This window comes from Poeciliopsis prolifica, unplaced genomic scaffold, assembly GCF_027474105.1.
Source record: "Poeciliopsis prolifica strain line A6 unplaced genomic scaffold, Auburn_PproV2 SCAFFOLD005, whole genome shotgun sequence".
Taxonomy (NCBI): Eukaryota; Metazoa; Chordata; class Actinopteri; order Cyprinodontiformes; family Poeciliidae; genus Poeciliopsis; species Poeciliopsis prolifica.
In genome coordinates, this window is record NW_026562380.1 from 11,764,241 (window position 1) to 11,784,976 (window position 20,736).

General features: G+C 38.6%; 1 protein-coding gene across 1 annotated transcript in view; it reads left to right on the plus strand.

Moving 5' to 3' along the window:
* LOC129360130 (protocadherin-15-like) overlaps window positions 1–19,051 on the plus strand; it is a 151,921-nt gene extending 132,870 nt beyond the window's left edge. Inside the window, exons 32-38 of the mRNA XM_055030243.1 lie at window positions 2,512–2,730; window positions 4,840–4,959; window positions 13,533–13,554; window positions 14,064–14,105; window positions 14,248–14,321; window positions 16,344–16,458; window positions 16,633–19,051. Of these exons, the coding sequence (XP_054886218.1) occupies window positions 2,512–2,730; window positions 4,840–4,959; window positions 13,533–13,554; window positions 14,064–14,105; window positions 14,248–14,321; window positions 16,344–16,458; window positions 16,633–18,501 (2,461 nt within the window). The 3' untranslated portion in view covers window positions 18,502–19,051. The remainder of the gene's footprint in view (window positions 1–2,511; window positions 2,731–4,839; window positions 4,960–13,532; window positions 13,555–14,063; window positions 14,106–14,247; window positions 14,322–16,343; window positions 16,459–16,632) is intronic.
* Window positions 19,052–20,736: the final 1,685 nt, after the last annotated feature.

A 20,736-nucleotide genomic window follows, 5' to 3' on the forward strand; every position in this document is an offset into this window, starting at 1 on the left:
TTATCCTCGCTGTGTTTTTCCCACCCCGCTCAGCTTTCTAAAATGCTTGGATATAGCATTCTGTGAATGAAATCATTCTTTTGCAATCTTGTGACCTTCCTTCCCTGCCAAGGGTACCAACATCTGTTTTCTGGACATGTCACATCAGCAGTCTTCCCCATGAATGTACAATCAATGCACCCAAACTAAAAGACCATTTAGAGGTTCAGAAAATCTTTGCAGGTGCTTCAAGCTAATTAGGTGATCAGGATTGTGACAACTTGAGTTCCAATAATTAACTTTTTCAGTGACTTAATAAAACCTTAGTCAGGTTTGTCAGAAGCTTTGTAACTAAGTGTTTCAGTGACTAATATTTCATTCTAACGTTTAAAGCATTTTGGAATTTTACTGTATAATGTATTCATCTTGTGGTAGTCACACAATATTTACACAAGAAACAGTTTTTTTACCTTCTTCCATAACTCATATTAATCAATCCAATACTATCCATGTATATTTCTATGAATCCTTGTTGTTTGTCATTCCTTTTTTCATGCTGAAGGAAGTCACCCATCTTTCACCTTTGAGACAAAAAAATAAGTTCATTTAAACACTTTATAGCCATGTACTATTTACAGATCTTTGATCTGAAAGATTTGTGTACTTTTCACAATCTAATGAGCATTAGAGACAAGTCAGGACTTTGAGCCCAGTGAAGGGTATTCCTTGTGTTTTGTAAGCTGCTTTTTAGCATTTACCAAACTATCGGTTGCAGTGGTGGCAAAGCCAATAAAACTAGATTGTAGCTAGTTTTAATACATTAGTGCTACTTTATAAGCATCTCCTTCCTTTAAATACAGCCAGAAACCCATATAGATTCAAAATGAAAAGCTATTTATGCATGCAACACATGTCTGACAGTGCTGAGGGGTAATTGCATGTTATATGGCTGTGACTTTGTCACAGAAGGAGAAAGACGATGTTGTTAGCGAGTGTTGTATTACAGCCTGTCCCTTTTCCACCTTGAATGCAGCACTCACAACCACTCAGCTCTCTAGAGGACCAGTTAATGACCTTCATCTAGACTTATTTATCCACCTATGTAAAAAGAGAAATGACAGTAATTGGACGTGACACAATGTCTGCTTCTTTGTGATGGAGGATGTTTGAAAAATGTTATATTTTTGCTTCTTTAACATGATATTTCTACTACAATATAGATGCTAATTTGGCTACATATGTGTTAATAAAACTGAAGTGGTGATTATAATCATGGATGTTAAATTCTGCTCATGTAAATATTTTGATCATATTCACAGTTAACTTTTATATTGTCATAATATTAAATGTCAGCTTTACTAACATTAAAATTTGAAGACATATATAGATTTTTTTTTCTCAAAATCTGGGGATTTTGAGTGTTAATTTCTAGAAGTGCATCAGTCATAATCATTTGCTCAGTTTACAATTTCAAGTTATTTAGAAAACTTTTGACGCCTCTCTTGTTCTCTGTAACAACTATATGTAGTTGTTACATATAGTTTCTTCTTGAGAGTTTCTTCTTGAATCCAAAAAGTCTGGGAAGGAAACAACCAGAAATGCCAAATTAAAACATGGTGAATGAGTGAAATGTCCAGCACCTGCTGGTCTTGCTCTGTACAGTAGCAGTCTAATTTAACACCTAGCATGTCTCTGTAACAAACACAGCTTATTTTACAATAGCTTCTCTTCTCCTTCCTTTGAGTTATTGCATATCACCAATATTGACCGTAACGACCTCCTCACTTTGAAGGCTTCTGTCAATAAAGCTTGGTAGTGCTTAGCTATAGTGTTCATTGATCGGAAGAAGATTTCACTTTTAAGTTTCTTAAAACTACTTTTAAGTTAAACTTAAAATATTTTACCTCATCCAGCAGATTTCTATGGTTATATCTGACATTCTCCAAGTTTGCTCTTCTTTCAATCAGGATTTATGAGTCTTTTTTTATTTTTTTCATATTTGCTTCACTATTAATATTGCGCATAATTTGGTTGCACTCCCTGTGATGGACTGACCATCTGTCAGGGGTGCAACCCACCTCTCGCTCACTATCACTCTCAGATAGGCACCTGCCCACCTGAGAGTCCTCCAGGATAATCTTGTATAGACAATTAATAGATGGATACTTGTATTTCTTTTACAAAATGTGGTTGTAAAGAAAGCAAAGCACTATCTGTTAAGATTTTGTGTGGAAACCTTGTGCAGAGCCCGAGTAAAAAAAAAATTAACACTTTCTTCAAAGACCTAGCCTTTCATTTAACTTGATTCTTGACCATTAATGAAAACAATTATTGCGTGGTTAGACCAACTAGACATTTTAAAAGTGGGTATAAAACCAAATATGTAAGTCTTTTATGTTAATAACTGTGAAATCAAAGAAATAAACAACATTTTTTTGTGTGTATAAACTTGAATACACAAAAGAAAATGCTGAATATTTGGTTGAGTTCAATACATAATCTTGTTTTCCCTGTCATAATTTCTGTTTCCAGGTTTCTTGACGGCAATGTCTTGGAGATCAATAAAGAGGTCCAGCCACATGTGGGCGAGGGTGGCCGCATCCTTGAGATCCGCTCACCAGACATTGTGGCCAGTGTGAAGAAGGCTGCTCAAGCTGTGGGCTACACAGAGGGAGCGCTTCTGGCCCTGGCCATCATCATCATCCTCTGCTGCATTCCTGCCATCCTCATCGTCATGGTCACCTACAAACAGTTAGTGCCTAAATTTGTCAGCCGCATTTCTTGATTTTGTGAAATTAATAGACAAACTTTTAGCAGTCTTTTTGAAGGAATTTCACAAGGAAATTTGTAACTGTTAAGGCTGTTAACTATCTTGGGAGATGCGATTTTGCAGTTTTCGCCAAAGGGTTTGCCTTGTGTAGACAAGTCAGATATTTATAATTGATGTTTCAATGTGTTTTTATCATCCTACACCCTGTAGGCTGTTGAGGGAAATCCAGGAAAAAACACAAATTCGCTGAAAAGAGTACTTGTGAAATGTTGATGATAAAGGGGAAGCACTTCTTGCTTCAATGCCACCTCTAGCTCTCTTGCTTTCTCTCTCTGATTATGTATCTTTCATCAGACATGCTGACTGCGCACTCTGCTGGGCTAATCTCCTGCTCATGCTCTGTGAAAGCTGATTAATTAGCACTCATTTGCGACAAACATCTACAGCCAATTGTTATTGTCACAGCGCGTCTTTGCTCTACTTAATCAACTCTACCCGACTCACACATACAATGGGCATTGCACCCCTTATTTTCCAGGCTGTGCTGCAATATGCGTGAGTTTGCTGCATTTTTTTTTTTTTTAAATGGCATCCATATTGGTGAAGTAGGCGTGCTGTAATTTTTGCAAGAGTGACATTCCTTCTCTTTGTAAAAGTTGATATGCTTCGAAAGGTTATGTGTGGCAAATGTTTATTCACGGCAGATGGGTGGGTTGGTTGTCCACATCCAAATGAATGCACCAAACACATCCGAAAGCTGTTGATAGCGACATTAAAGATGAAATGCAAACTGTCATGGCAGATGGCACTTTGTAGGTGATGACATTACAATGTAATTTTCTCATTGATGTTTGTCAACATAATTTGATGCTGCATAAATCTGGAAATCACTATAATACTTACAACATCAATTTGCTTACTCGTGCAGAATAATTGAATTTTGTTTTTAATAAGCAATATGAAGCACACAAGATTCACTTCACAAATGAGCTTTAGCTGGGAGCCCTGCAGTCATCCATGCAGGGCTAATGGCTTACATCAATTTGGGTCTTTTTTTTTTTTCTTTAATTGTTGGTCTTTATTGCTTTTTTTTTTTAAGCAATAAACTACTTAACATATTAACAATACCTTTGAAAACATTACCCACATAGGTTCAACATGATTTTATTTGTGATTCAAAAGTATATAACTCTATCTAACTTGTCTTTTTGTCTAACTCCTCTCCTTTTCTCTGCTTCTTGGAAACTTTCATCAGATTCAAAGAGTAAGTAATATTTTTAATTTCACTGTTCAGTATGTTATGGGAATTTAGGTTTTTTCTTTCACCATTCTTCAATTTTTTAAAGCTAGACCAAATGCTGCAACTGTGTCACGTTAGAAAAAAAAATGTTTGCCCATTAATGCCACCTTTCTGTAATGTTGCTGACATGATGACATGAAGCAACACTGACTCAACTTGTGGATCACAGGCTCGATGGGTAATTTGGCGGAACAGTTCTTCTCATGCAGAAAATCCGATAAAATTCAAATGAAAAATGAACCCAAAGCCAACACACGTGATCGTTCTGTTGGAAATAGTTGATCTGACATATCATTTATGCTTAACTGCGTGTACCGTAACGTTTTTTCTCTTTCGTTCTTTTAAAATAAAATAAAAAATGCTGCTAAATGGCACACACAGCAGTCATGAATATGGAGGAGATTTTTCACCCAAAAGGTCTGGGAAGAGGTTTATCATCACTGCTTCTTTATGATTTAAAGCATTCTAACATTGTGTCTATTGTTGTGTTGTCAGACGGAAAGTTCCACTTAGCAATATTTTTCTTGTGACTAAATAAATGCCCTGGCAAATAGCGAAAGGGCTGTCAAGCTTATTTAGGTTCAACAAATAAACTTATCTGAAAGTGTGAGAAACGAACTGGACACCAATGGGTATATTAAGGTTTCTGTAACATCACTGATTCACCAAAACCGTATTTGATTTATAAAAGAGTTTTTGTGTTTTAATTTTTCGAGGGTGTGTCTTTCTACTCTGCAATGCAATGTGAACTGCTTATCATTTTTTGTGTGGATATAAACACTTTCTGTAGGCGGCAAGCAGAGTGTGCCAAAACTGCCAGGATCCAGATGGCTTTGCCACCGGGAGGGAAAACAGCTCCAGCCGCTGCCCCTACTGCTAACCTCTACGAGGAGCTGGGCGACAGCAGCATGTGAGTTATGTCCCTTTGGTGTCTGTCACTTGTCCCACACATCCCACTAACTACAGTGAAGTGCAGGTACTTTATCTGGTTGAGCAGATTTTCTTCCATTGAGGTTTGGCTCAGAGATGTTGCTCTGAAATGAATGCTTCTGCTGTTCTTTTGGCTTTTTCCTTCCTGCTTTATGCAACTACAGTTTCAGATTCTAAGCATTAGTGCATTCTTCTAAATAATGTTGCTGGTAATTCTAGATGTGAACCTGAGAATTATCGCTGCTGCCCATGACATAATAGTAGATGCCTCTTTGCATCACTGGACCCCTGTGCCATTTGTCTTCTTATCCAAGTTCTATACTTGACATAGAACATATCCCGCATGCACATCCATACACCGTATGCCACAGAACATCTGGCAATAAAACAAAATAGCTTATGTATGTATTTCTAATATGACTGTGTATGCATTTTTGCAAAACCCTCTCTCAAGGTAAGAGTATCTGAGTTCATAAATTACTATAAACCTTCCTTTGATTAATACACACAGTACTTCAACTGCTTACTTGGCTTCCATGTCTGTCCAGAGATGCCATCAGCAAAATTGAATTTTCCATAATAAAACTCGGCCGTGAGGGTATAATGCAGTGTTAATACTTGCTGTTCCAGTTTACATGCGTGGTGAATGTAGCTGTTTGTATGTACACTAGAATGAAATATTTCTGGTAGTAATACTACTATTTGTCTTTAAAAAACATAAAGTTTACTTACAGTAAACAAGGAAAGGCTTTTGAGATATCGCTATTCATTTCTGGAGTTTTTTCCTAATATGTTTCAGAAATAAAAGAAAAAACAAAGTCTATATGTCGTTTATGTCTAAGTCAAACAAACGATACTAATGAGGCTCTTTGCAGAGATGTGCTATATTCCCACACCTTTTCTTGAGTACCTTCATTTCATCATCAACACCTCTCACATTTGTGTATTAGTCTTCTTACCATCTGTCTGTTTTTGTATTCCCATCATTTCTTGTCTCTCTGGATTCAGACTGCAGTAAGTAATCCTCCCTTGTGAGCTTTATGAATATTGTGAGTAATTACCACTTAACAGCTGTTCCCGCATCTCCACTGTCACCTATAGCTTTAGCTAAAAATGTATTGAAAAATGTATGAATATGTTTTGGTGCAGAGGTTATCTTAATACCAGGATTCTTCTTAACATTGAATGCTTTCTGTGTCAGTGTTAAATGAGCTTTGTGAAGGAGTGGTAGATTCGAGGAGTACAACAGTTTTGTGTTGGTATTTTTTAGACTTATTTTTTGTGTATGTCAAGAGAATCAGAATGTGCTTTATTAGATGTAGTAGTGCCCTTCAAAAGATATCCATCCTCTCTCCCATCCAATTAGACCACTCTTGTTTTTTGTCATTTCTTATATTCACATTTCTCCATATATCCTTGTGTTGTGACTGATTTTGAAAATGCAAATGTTTGGACTTGTGCTTCATTAGCTATTTCTAGCAAAACCCAGTGTGTTTGAGTCTTAATGTCTTTTTTTTTTAAACGATTCAAAGGATGTTGCTCTATTTTTAATGCACAGTCAGACTAAAACTAAATCACAGGGCAAAAGCATACATGATTTTTCACATTTTGTCACATCACAGCCACAAACTCCATCATACTTCAATGGGATGGCAAAAGTGTGCCATGCATTTGTATTACATGGTCTTTACTCTGAAATCCCTATTAAATTTAAACATGGACTTCAGTTAGTTACTAAATTGAACTCACCTGAGTGTCTCTTAATTCCAGTCAAACCAACTACTTTATAAAAACCCCAGAGGTTTGTTTAAGAACATTTGCCAACTAAACCATCACGAAGAACAGATTTCAGGGTTAAAACAACATTCAAAATGAAAATTGATTCATTCTTCTCACATAGCAATGGTGGCGATGGCGGTAGAAGTTCACCCTGCAATCAGTGTATGAATGATTTTGACTCTTGTTGTTTGTGTCCCTGGGCAGGAGACTTTGCCCGTCTTTCCTTTATGCAACTACAGATTCATAAACTGTTGGTGTGGGTCAAAAGGGCAAGGTGGATCTACTATGCGCACCTACTATTTTATATTTCCAGTTTTCTAGACAGTCCTGATGTCTAGAAAATGAGCCAATTGTTAAATCACAAAAACGAAGCCCTGCTCTGTTAACTTGGTAAACCAAGCGGATCTTCAGTATGTTAGCTAGTTTTTAATGTCTGCTGGAACAAGAGGTCCTAAAACAGCTCATTAAGTAAGGAGTTCAAACAAGGCAGAACTGACCAGACTGAACTCTTATTATCTAAGAATATTTTTTTGCAAAGATTCTAATATAGATGTTTTTTGATAGCCCAGACACTGACACTGTTCAAGGAAGCATAAGAGGTTCTCTTTACGCAGAAAATCTGCCAACCTTGGTTATTATAGGTAGACAAGTTGCCTGGTAACTTTGAAGAAAGTGCAGATGGCAATAGCCCAGGTGTGTATTTGTGAACTTGGACTTTTATAGCAAAATGATTTGCTTTTAAAATCTGTCACAATACTAATGAGTTTAGTTTGAATAGCACTGCTGCTTTATTCTTCTCAAACTTTCTCTGCATTCTCACTCCTCTACCACTGTTTTTCACCTATTTTAAGTTTTTTTTATTTTCTTTTCACCTTCACCTTCTCCTGGGATAGGGCTAAAAAGTCTGCCACTGAGGAAACCAACCATCAGAGGATTTTTAGCGCCCTCACCTGTCGCACCATTGCAACCCACAGCAACGGAGCACTCCTTGTCAACTTGCCCAAATCGGAGAGCAATGTGACTTATCTCCCTGATGGGAAGCCACTCATCACCCACAACCCTGTGTATGATGACAGCAGCCCACTTAGCAGTCCTGTTCTTTTTGCAAGGGAGGAGAATCCAAATCAAAACTGGTTTGCCTTTTCTCCCTCCCATTCAGCCGGGTCAGGGTGTGCCTGGTCAATGCCTGCTCGCATTCACAGAGAGCTGCAGGGCAACGATGTGTCAAGAAGGCAAGGTCTTATGGACCAAAATGAATGGGCGCTGCAGCTTCTCCAAGCAGACATTAGAGCCAAGCAGAATCTCAAGAGTATGGATAGACCATACCTGAGTGAAAGCATGGAGTCTAAGTTATCAGTTCGTGAGCAGGCCAGGCAGTTTGAGCAGCAAGCTTTTCAAGAACATAAGCAAAACAGAGACTCGATTGGCTCCCTTTCTTCCATCCTTATCAGAGATATGGACAGCGATGATGTGCTGGAGGTGACCTCAGAAACTCTGCTCTCCATCATGGATAACCCTCACAGCCCCGTGAGTGTCGGCAAAGATGTGCCCCCAAGCATTATCATTACGCAGAAAAATGCTTCCTGGTCCCCATCACACCAGAGACCAACGCCGCCTGTTCTGAGAAAGTTCAGCTCAAGCATCTCCAGCTACATGACAGTGCAGCCCTGTCAGATCACTGTTGAAATCATACCGGATCCACCAGAAAATCCACCGCCCCCTCCTCCTCAGCATTCGCGACCACCATCCCCACTCACATCTCCGCCACCCTCTCCACCCTCTTCTCCTCCACCATCTCTTTGCTCCAATCCACCTTCCTTTCCCTGCTTTGATGAACCACAGAATACCAATCCCTTGTCGTCTCCTGTTTTTAGAAAGCCAGTCGCTCCCCCACCACCCCCACCGCTTCCTCCTCCCTCACCTACCAGCAACCAGCCACGACCAGTGATCCAGTTTGTCCCGACTTCTCTACCACCTATATCCTCTCTCCGTCCAGTGTCGGAGCGAAAATACCCTCCTCCTCTAACCTCATCAGAAAAGGATATTGGGAAAAAGGAGCTGAAAGGAATCCTGAAGAACATCCAGAATCTGGCTGACATCGAGCGATCTGTTGCCAACCTTTATAGCCAAGTAGACAAAACCTGCAAGGTGCCCAAGTTTAACAAGAAGCCACAAGCGACTGAGGAATCAGACGGTGCTAACAAATGGCAAAGCTCTGATTCAGGTGATGAGCAGAGCTCGCCAAAACAAATCGACACCAGCTGTGAAATTCAAAGTGATTCAACAAGTTTGAACTGTGCTGAAAATGGACCAAGTAAATCAGACAGTGCAAAAGAGTTTCAGCCAACCAGCCAACTGAACACAAACAGCCCCGATCCTGCAGAACTCAGCGAACTCAATTCTTCTCAGTCCACAGTATTCTAGATTTTTTATTGTTGTTATTATTTTCATATCTTCTTTCACGTCTGCGTCTCTATGCCTGTCATTTTTATATTGTTTGTATGGATTATTATGTGCAGTATCTGACTCATGTCTAATATTTTAAACAATTGACATTTTTTAGAAAAAAAAGGTTGTTTTTTTACTTATTTTTGAGTGCTTAACAAATTTTAGCAAATTGCCAAGAACATGTTAACAAACTTTCTGTACTACCTGCGTCATATGCTTGAAAACTAGCAAGAGACATGCGCAAGAAAAATGAAAATGTTTTTGGAAGTTTTTGATATTAGTGTTAAAATAAACTGGCATTAACATATTATCTAGGTTGTGGTCATAGAAAGGTGTTTTTTTTTGTTTTGTTTTGTTTTTTCATTTAACCATCTTAGTATTAATATTTCACAGCTACATTTTGTTACTTTATATTATATAAGCTCTAGGCTAGGCCCTGGCAATCTGCTCAGAGCTCCCAGTCCTCATGTATGTTTCGTGACACTGGAATTTTATGTTAGAAATTTAAAAATGCCTTTTATAGAAATTTATAACTAATTTTGTGCTTTACGCTATTCCATCTGTTTTTTTTTTCTTAATTACCCTAAGGGTATGCAAAGTTGTAATATAGGTCATAGATTCAGTAAGGTTCGTTACATATTTTATACTTAACCACATTCAGAAAGATGCGATGGTGTCCCTGAAGACACTTGGAGTATGTAATTATCTACAGCTGCTTCAAAATACATACAGGAATGAATTATTTTAAACTGCAGAGATATGGGAATCTGTGAAATAAATAGTGTCTCATGGGGAACAACACTGGATAATATGCACAAACAATGTGGAAATATGTCTACTTGTGTGGATTAAAAAAATTCATTTCACATTCCCTTGGAGAGCTCAGCATCTCAGCTTGAAAAAGTAGTAACTATTATGTGAGCTCAATGAAAAAAAATGCTAATTGGAGACCTAATCAATTGTTATTCAAGGCCGTTGCCTCTGGGACTGTCAACAAGTGCTTTCCTCCTTTTTTCCTCTCCTATTCTTGTGACCCTTTGACTGTGTTTTTCTCCCTTACTTACCCTCGACTCTCTTTGCAGTTAGCTCTCTAATGTTCTTGAATCCTTGGCTTCTTTTAGGTAATCTTTGTTTTTGGTTTCCAGCAGTCCCTACCAGATTTTTAGAATATATTTTTATGCATTTGAGTTGTTCTAAATTTCATCCTTTTTGCAGTTGGCCTCTTTACTTTCTCCACTTTTTATTTTATCCCACTTACTTTTTGTTGTGTTTGTTTCATCTGTGATACCCCAAGGCAAATGGACTTAGCATACCCCACATCCAGACCAGTGTAATGTTTGATTCATCACATGTTACCCCTGATGGGCAGATCAAAGCCTGGCTAATTCTGTATTCCATGTTCACTACATGGGGTAATCTCTTTTTTAAAAGAGCCTATCAGCTCACATGCTGTTTCTGTCAACCTGAAAGTGGAGCGAATCACAATGGATAGTATGTTTTACCATTCTGTCATCATTTTTTAATTCCTCTTGGTCATAATTGATTATTTCTAACCGATCTAGAAAAGTATAGTTTTTAAAATCCATTCAAAACATTTTTTTTTTCAGAATTATAAATTGCAAAGAATCAATTGAAGTTGTGTTTTGTGTGACAACAAAACCAATATCAGTGTGCTTTGATAAGTTGTGTTTTGGAGAACAGCTGAATCTCCCTCATACATCTCCACCAGATTTGGAAATTTTTGGTGCATCGTTAGTTACATTGCACCACACATTAGTGTGGTAGATTGAAGCCATTGTCTTGGGACCACCCCACGGAGCAAAGTTATATTTCTTTGGGAACTCCTCCAGCTTTTTCGCTTTGTATGATATAAACTTGAAACGATGTCCTCTAACAATTTATAACCACACATGACATGTTCCAAAGCTTACAGGAAATCATCACCAATCCTTCCCGATTGAACAGCTAGTGACCATAGCTCCTGTTTGGAAGGTTGGATTTCAGCAACACTTAAGACTTGCTGCTGTATCTGTAGTGAAAAGGTTTGCTTTATATGCCACCTAGTGGACACCTACAGAAATGGCATGTGAGCGTCTGCGATGAGATGGTGATGACGGTGTTCTAGTTTTCTCTACACGACTCTTCTAGTCTGCTTGCAGAAGTTATGCACGTTAGGTTTCATTCTTGGCAAAACAAAGAAATCTAATGACCTCAATCTATTTCAGGATAACATTTCTTTGAAAGAACTGGAAGCTCTACTTTTCCAACCAAAGACTGTCCTTGTCCACATGTGAAAGAATCCTTTCAGTTCGGCATGTGACTTGAGCTGTCACCATGAAGTTAATAATAATAATAATGATACTTTTTATTTCTGTGCGTCTTTCTTGGCACTCAAGGACACCTTACATCATTTTACACAAAAACAGTCATAATATTGTGATATACCTCAACCACAGGGAAGCTGTGAATGCAACCATTAATTTTTCACTTTGCCTAGGGTGTAGGCCAGGCAGCTTTCATGTGAACATTTTGACTCTGCCACCTTTTCTCTCTTCCATTCAGCCGGGAGGGAGAAAAGCCTGCTGGATGTTCAGCAGGCCCAACAACCGTCCACACAGTCCCATCCCTTATTTCCCACTGCCACCAATAGGCTGATCTCCCTGTTGGCACCATGCATTTGTTCTTATCAGACTAGATATATTCTATTTCCATTCAAATTGACAATTTTTAGAAAAATTCAGGAACCACCAGGTGATTTTCTTTTTTCTGTTGTTGTCGTTTTGTTTTAATTTTTTTCACTTTGCCACTGATGTCATTGTGCAAAACAGTCAAAATGACACCATGCCCATTTCAGTGTTTAAGAGGGCATTTGGTTTTCTCTGAGGGAGCCAGTGGAGCAGCCAGCAATTTTTTAAGGGTGGCCACACACCACAGCAATATTGCATGGAATATTGCCATGGTTTGATAGCTTCAGTTTATTATAGCTTTATTCTATTAAAAATTCTGTTGGTCTTTTGAACCAAACTGGTTCAAAAGACATGGGGAGAAGACCAACACATTCTCCCCATGTTTGTGGTTTTCTAATCTTTGAAAAAGATTAGGTGGTTTATTATCTGAAACTTGTCTAATAAACTCATATAGCCGGAGATAAGTCAGCTGTGCCTGGGAGGTATAACCACAGGCAGCTCCATTGCCAGCTAATTTGGCACTTTACTTAATTTTGCTAAATTATTTACTTTCATAAAGAAACTAACTTAACAAGACTTATTAACTTTCTCACTTGTGAACTCTACATTAGAATATAATCTAATAATTTCAAATTTTATGTGGTTCTTGAATCAGTATTCTTAACTATTTGTGCTTCTTTATTATCTTCCACCAAGTCTCTTTGTCTGCACACCTCCTAAGGCTGTTCACTGGGTTATTTTTCTTCATGTAGCATGAAGCAGCAACGGGTAGCAGCCAAGCGAACAGGTCATCAATCAGATCCCATTCCCATCATCAGCTGTGCCTGGGAGGTGTGGCATATGGCTGTGCCCTATCCCTGCCCCATGGTCTCTGCCCATAACAACAGATTACAGCTCTCCAGAGGAATCTCACATCATTGCTTAGCCGTATATCCAAGAGCATGAAAGTGATCATTACTTATTTGCCCTGACAAGCTGGAGGTTTGAATGGAGCGACTTGTTTACTCGCTATTTTTCAGTGACTTTTTTATTTAATGCCACTGCAGATGCCCATTGTTCTCAAAAGTAGCATTGAAATGTTTATTGTTTTATGTCTGATAGATTATTGAAGATCGACTCACTTCAAGCTAACATGAAAAATTAACAGGTGATGTTTGTGATAAAAAAAATAGATAAAAAAGTGTCCAACAGAGGCATTGTTGTTGCTTTTGGTAGTATCATGATATAAAAACGAATAACCCTGACCACAAACAGTCTTATTGTATTGTCTTTGTTATGTCTGCCAGCAGCGTCCCCCTCTTGACCATTTACACACTGAGTCTCCCTTTACAATCCTCCTTTCTGTTCTGATGTTTGCATTCACTGCATCTTTCTTTCTCTCTTTTTAATTGAGATAGTGATGTTGAAAAAAAAACAGCTTTTATCAGCATCACAACTTTGCAACCTCTTGAAAACAATATCTGCAACTCTCATTAAACAGATGAAAATGCACAGTAAGTAAAGCTGCAACTTCCTTACTGGTGTGCAGAAAATAAATACACTAGTGATGTAGAGTTAGAATTTCATATTTAAAAGCACTTTAAATCTTGCTGTTACCCAATACTCAGATATCTTTTTTTTTCCTTTCGGTGCTGCCCAGGAGGCGTGGCCCTGGCAGAAAGGTAAGCAGTTTTGTTCTAATGGTGTCTGGTGGTGAATTATATCCCAATCGTCTTGCATGCAATTTATTTGACATGAATAAAACATTAATTTAAAGTACCTGATTTCAGTTGTGTTAAACAATTGTTTTTTTGTTTTTTTTGGTTTTTTTTTTACTTCTTCTACAGAGACAGGAAAGTATATTTGATTGTAAAAAAGCTAATATATCAAGATTCAAAATGTGTATTGATTTTTATTGTTTCAGGGATTTAATGTATCTAATGTCAAGCTGTTGATTTCTATCCAATTCCCTATCACATTGCTTAGTGACAATATTTCTTTTCATTCCTTTCTATTTTATTAGTGTTTTAACCTTTATCCACAATGGTTTATAAAATAAGCCTATGTGTAAACAAAGATGAAAAGAGCTTTTTGACTTGTCATTACAAATTGGAAATTCATCAAGCGTTTGTCTCTTTCCTGGCTATGCTTCACTTTCATTGCCTTACCCTTTCTCTGCACTAACCTTTAGCAGCAACAACAACTGCTGAGGCCATCTCTTCTGAGACCAGAGGTAGAAACTACCTGCTTTCCCTAATTCATAGGAACTGCATTCCTTCTATTGTATACTCACTCTTTACTGAGCTCCTCCTGTCTCCCAGCTCTCTCGCTAAAGAATGCTGAGTAATTTCTGTGTCTGCCTCTCTGAAACCCAGGAACTCTCCATGGAGTCGGGCATTGACCCAGGCCAAGACTATTACGCACAGGACTATTACAATTATGACCAAGGGTGAGCATTGACTGTACTGTATTAGTTCATATAACAATGTTCTCAAAGTCTCTTCATGGTAAGGTGTTTCTTGGAGACATGGGGATGATTTTCACACATTTGGTTCATTTCATCCCTCTTTAACATTCCATACCCCCAGGACTCTATCAAACTCTTCTCCAACCAAACAAGATCATTTAACTGGATGCTGTCATCGTCCCTCTGAAAGCATCTTTGATTTTATTGTATTCAGGTTGTTTTGGTTTGTGTCTTACTTGACCCATAGGGCTTGAAGAGGAAAAGCAATTGGAGGCAAAGCTGCTGCAGAGAAATTGTTATTCATTAGGAACTCTTGCTCCTGTCGCAGCTGACTTGCACCACTTTGGGATTTATGTTACAGTTTTATCAGAACAGGGAGGAACTTTAGCACATTACAAGCTTAGATCAAAGAGAGGAGATCTAACTTTTGCTTATGGTAATTCACAATATTATTACGGTTCTCTCTAGCTTATTTTATGAGTCACCTTTAGTAATCCTAATTATTGTATCTAAATCACACTGACATCCATTTACAAGGAATTGTCACTGCATGTATCCAGTAATATGACCTCATGTTTATTGTAAAAACTACAAATGACAGTGAATGAAAGTGGACCCTTTGATGTTTTTATTTTTGCAATGCAGGGCACACTTACCTACTGGATAAGCTTTTAATCCAGCAATCAGCAGTTTGAGCTTCACAGGGAACATGAAATGTTCAGAGGGTTGTGCAAACACAGCCAGCCAGTGGCCTGTTTTTCACGAGTCCTTTCCTTAATTTTGGATATTAACTATCTTGAATATTAACTAAAAATGGGAAATTACAGCCATGCATATGTTTATCTGCTGAAAATCCACTAGACTAAATGTAATGTGATGCAGAATGTTCCTGAAGTTAAGCAGAACATATACAATATACTCATATTTTATTTTTTATTCAAAGTATTTATATGTAGATTTGTTAGAGTTAGATTTGTAGTCGTTTCTACCCTTTAGGTTCTGCTGATAAAATTCATTAGTTGGGTTCTTTAGGAGTGTGGATTTAAAGTCATTATATTTTTAATAATTCTAAAAATGTAAACAGAATTTATTGCAGTGCCACTGAAGAAAGCAGTATTTCAACTTTCAGGGCTTGGGTAGAGGCTGACTGTGGAGCTATGTCATAAAATTTTATGGTTTCTTGGATCATGGTTTTTGCAGAGAGAATCCAACTGAAAATAATTTATATCAAGAATCTTTGCAGATGCAATTCTAACAATATATTTAATCTTCCTTTGCTCTTTTTTTTACATTGCCCTGCATTACAACATTGAGAATAACATGTGGATAAGTCAATCATTTATTGCAGTGCAATGCAGATTGTGAATATATATGTATACCCCAGTCAGTAATTTAATGATGTACTTTAATATTGCTGTTTAATCATGCATTTCTAGATATTATAAAAATGTTATGTAAGACGGGGCATCTATAGAAACACTGTGACCTACCTGCAGTTATTTTGTGTTTTTGTGTCAAATTAGCTAAACCACTCAGTGCATTGGCTTTATATCATTCTCTCCCTCTGGTGGCTTATTAATATCCTACACCCACACTGAGTATGAAGGCTGAATATATATATGCATACTAGACTCTTCCGAGTTTTATTTGGAAAATTGTTAAAACTATTTATTGCTTTCTTTCCTCATCACAGGTGTGTGTGCTTTAGGGTATATTGTGTTTTTTCTGTGACATAAAAAATTAATTACATTGAAATTTGAGGTTAGTATTTTTGCAAAAACTGCATATACTTGTTTAGGGCAATTCCATTTTCAAGTACTGATATTTTCAAGTATGTACTGATATTTCTGCATATGGTTTGTTCAAGGAATGGTAAAATAAGCATAGGTTTAACCCTCTCAGGTTCAAATTACTTGAAAAGACTGGCTAAGTTGTTGCAAATCTGCAACACCTGCCTGGAGAGGGTTAATACATATATTCATGTATGTTGTCTGTTTTTCTCAGATATGACTTTCCTCAGTATGGGAGTCGGAGGAGGCTGATATCACCCATGTATGATGAATATGGTGAGGTGATCATGGAGGATGATGGGTATTACTACGGTCCACATGGCCCAGAGGTATTACTGATCCTTGAATTGTATATTTTATATTTTAAATACTAATGGTATTGGCAAAAACGACCACTAACATGCAATGAATACCCTATCATTTAAATTCTGTTCAGTGTGTGACACAACAATACCCTGGTTATATCATTAAAAAGATTCCTAAATAAAATATGATTGTCTTAGGGCCGTGGCAGAGGCCGGGGTGGCATGAGAGGTAGAGGTCCACCGAAGAGAGTTGCCTTTAGGGACTTACCAGCAGAGGATGAAACAGTGCAACCTCAGGCAGGAGAGGAAGGTGAACCTTCTAAGGCTGCCAAGAGACTGAAGTCTGTCATGAAACTCAGCAAATTCCTGGCAGCCGGCAAGGGAGGAGAGCAACCATCTGATGCCGGCCCTCCTGGCCCATCTCCATGGAAGAAAGCCAAGATGCTCAAGATGTTTGGCGCTGGAAAGAAGGACCAGGATTATGCCAAACTGATGTCAGCCCGCCGTATTGACAGCCAGGAAAGTCTTACAGACAGACCGGCAGTTATTGGGCCAATAGATAGCAAGTCGGATGCTCGCAGTCGGCTTAGCAAAGTTTTAAAGAGAATTACCATTGGCAACAAGTTGCAGGTCAGGAGGAAGTCACAGAGTAGCGTGAGTCATGGCTCAGCCACAGGCAGTGAGAAAGATGAGGAGGCTTCGCAGGCAGCCAGCGAGGATGAAAGGAAGTCTAAAGTGTCTATTAGTGTGACCGAAAGTGAGCCAGAAGGAGGTGCAAGTGGAAGCAGTAAGGAGAAAGACTCTGATGAAGAATCCTCTGAGAAAAGTAGTGTTGACAGAGATTATCTTAAAGTTGACTTGGACAGAGATGACACAAATGAAAGCACCGTGGACTCAGAGGAAGAGCCTGATGAAGAACCAGGTGATTCTGATGAGGAAAGCAGGTCCAAATCTGAAGAAGACGAGGAAACAGAGAAGGACTCAGGGAGTGAAAAAGAATCAGAGACTGAAGGAGAGTCAGAGTCAGAAAAGGAATCAGTGTCTGAGAAGACCTCAGCTACAGAGAAAGAGTCAGAGTCTGATGAAGAGTCCAGCTCTGACCAGGAAAGCGAATCAGGAACAGGAACAGCAACAGAAAAGGAAACGAGTACAGAAAGGGATTCAGCAACAGAAAAAGACTCGGATGAAGAGTCTGAGGAAGAAGAAGTGTCTGAAAGCACTAGAGAAAGTGGGTCTTCTGCACGCACTTCTATAAGATCTTCAGCTACTGAGGCCAGCAGAAGGAGCAGTGCTTCTGCTACTGGTAGTGGGACTGAAAGTAAAGGTAGTGAAAGTGCAAGTGCGAGTGGCAGTGTCAGAAGCAGTAGATCGTCCTCTAAATCAAGTGCGAGATCAACACAGAGAACAAGCTCATCAAGAGGCTCCTCAGAAAAGTCCAGTGAAGAACTCAGTGAAGCTGAGTCAGGGACAGGTACAGCTAGTGACGCAGAATCAGGATCTGCAGGATCTGGTTCAGGGTCAGGAAGTGAACGGTCTTCATCTTGGGGGTCCAGCAAGAAGAAAACATCTGGTTCAGAGCTGAGTAAAAGATCTTCATCTGGCAGTCAGCATTCCTCTGGAAGTGAGGAGAGTTCAGCTGGCTCCCAGTCAACTGGTGGAAGTCGACGTTCCAAAAAGTCTTTCCTGAGCCAGGGGTCAGAGGATGCAATCACAGAGGAGAGTGAAGAGGAGGACGAAGAGGAGCAGGAGGAGGAGGAGGAAGAATCTGGGACTGCTGATGAGGGCAAAGATTCTGCGAGTGAGGTCAGTGATGAATCATCATCAAGAAGATCTAGTGTAGTTTCTGAAGGCCCAGGACCTTCTGCTCCCTACCGTGGTCAGACCTATAGTCCTGAGATCAGAAGCACCTCTGATGATACATACGGAGGCCTGTCCCCTATCACTGAAGTGGACGAGGACGCCATCTCCTCTGATAAATCTTCAGTCAGTGCATCAAAGGGCTCAGAAGGCACTGAAGAAACATCAGATGGTGATTCAGAATCTGAAGGGAGCTCAACGGCCTTCTAGAGAGATTTATTGTCCCTGTGAAGTAAGAGTGAATAAAATCAATTACCTTTGCATGGGAGTGAAAAATATTGCTGGCTTCTACAGACTGTTTCAAATGTCTGCTTTTTCTCATTTTCCCTGAGTAGGGGAAAACTGGTTTCCTACTGCACATTATCTGAGTCTGACTCTCCTTTTTCTAGCATTGACTTTTTTCTCTCTTTGATGTTTTCTGTGTGCTTTTCATGATTTTGCTTTTTTGCACAATATTGTAGTGCTATTCATACAGTATAATTTTACATGTTCTTTTTTAATCAGTTTTCCCTGAATGTTAATATTTTACTTGAACTGAAAAACGGTTTCTCACTGTAAACTGACAGACGTTTTCTCAATATGCTCTTTAACTTTTGCGTGATGCCAGATTGTAGGAGAACGTGTTTTATACTCAGGACAAAAAGAATTCTGCTTCAAGAAATATTTAGTCTATCTGTTCCACTGCATATAGAAGGGGAGGACGCAAAAACATTTTCACTGTTATGATGCTAAAACTAAAAATCAGTGGTGTGTTTTTTTGTTTGTTTTGTTTTTTTAGCTTTTCTCCAGATCTCCTATTCACACGAGAACACCAGAAACTGTTTTTTTTTTTTTTTTTTTATCCCCATTCTGGCATGTTTTTTTCTTCCATTGTGTGTGTGTGGCACCAGCTTTGTGACCTTTTATTGCACATTACCAATCAACTGGCTTACAGGGTAGACATATTAAGTGATACCATGATTATTTAATGGTAATAATTTAACAATTGCAGGGAAATTTGTTGATTTTCTGTTTTAAAATGGATGGAACTGTTATCCAATTTTTGTTCACAGTTTTTGCATAAAACCAAGATTATCATACTTACTTATACGTTCACATATTTTTCCTGAATGGAAACATACAGCCTCAATAAAGACTGAGTTTTTTTGTTTGATTGCTGTGCTGTGGAAACTTGATTTCTATGCCTGCATTTTTTGTTTGTTTTTTTTATCCACAATTTGCTTTATCTTCCAAAAAAAAAAAAAAAAATCAATGCATTGACTTTGACCTTTTAATTTTCTTTTTCACAGCCTGGAAGAAAGAAACGGATCAAACTTGTGGTTGATCGGGAGAACGAGTCCAGCTCTACTGGAGAGGAAAGCACTACAGAGAGTCACCAGAATAGGCTGCCTAACAGTCACAGCAACATCAATGGGAATATTTACCTCGCACAGAATGGCACTATCGTCCGAACCAGGAGGCCAGCCCATCTAAACAACCTAAAAATGGGCTCTCCGTGCCGCTTAAGTAAGCATTTCAAAAAACTCGACAAATTAGGTGTGACTCACGAGGAACCCCCTCCTACTGTAGACAACGAGGCTACAGAAAACAACACGGAGGACGGAACGAGCCCGAGTTTACATTCTAACAAGGATGTAAACCTCAACACTCTGTCCTCTTGTGGCTCTTTGGGATCCACCATTACAAATCTAAAAACCTTTGGGTCCAAAGCCAGCATTACCAAGGCCATAATTGACAGCGGGCAGTGTGTCAGCGGGGAGCAAGAGACACCCGTCGACAACCACAACAGTAGTAGGGAAACACTGGAGTCACAACACAGTGACCGCACAATATCAGATGAAGAAGAACTGTGGATGGGACCCTGGAACAATCTGCACATACCTATGACAAAACTATGACTGGTCATTTACAAACTGAAATCCCCTTTTGTTCATTTTATCTTGTTTTTGCACATATTAAGAAAATCAACTTGAAATGTGTGCCTCAACTAGTAAAGCTTCAATCACTGACATGTGGTTGCAGAAATAATCATATTTTATTGAGAGAATTATAAGGCAGAGATTACTAGTACCAGATTTTTATTACTGGCAGGGCTGTACTAGATAAAGGCAATTAATGCCTCCAGCAAACTGAGAATTTTAAATTGAGTCATGCTCGACTCTAATTTCATCTCTTGAAAACACTGAATGGTCCTTTTGTTAAACAGAGTTGTTTGATATTGTTGTTTTAATCGGTAAACACGAGAGATTCCTGGTTATTCCAAAGTGTTGCTGAAGACATTTACAGATGAATGTTGGTGATCAAAGAACTCGTAATTATAGTCTGATAAAAATCAACATATTTTGCTATTTGTGTTTTACTTGCAAACACTCCAGAATGTTGCTGATTATTTTATGTCGTGATCACTTGGAAATGTTTTTAAAAATTTCTGAGCAATATAAATTA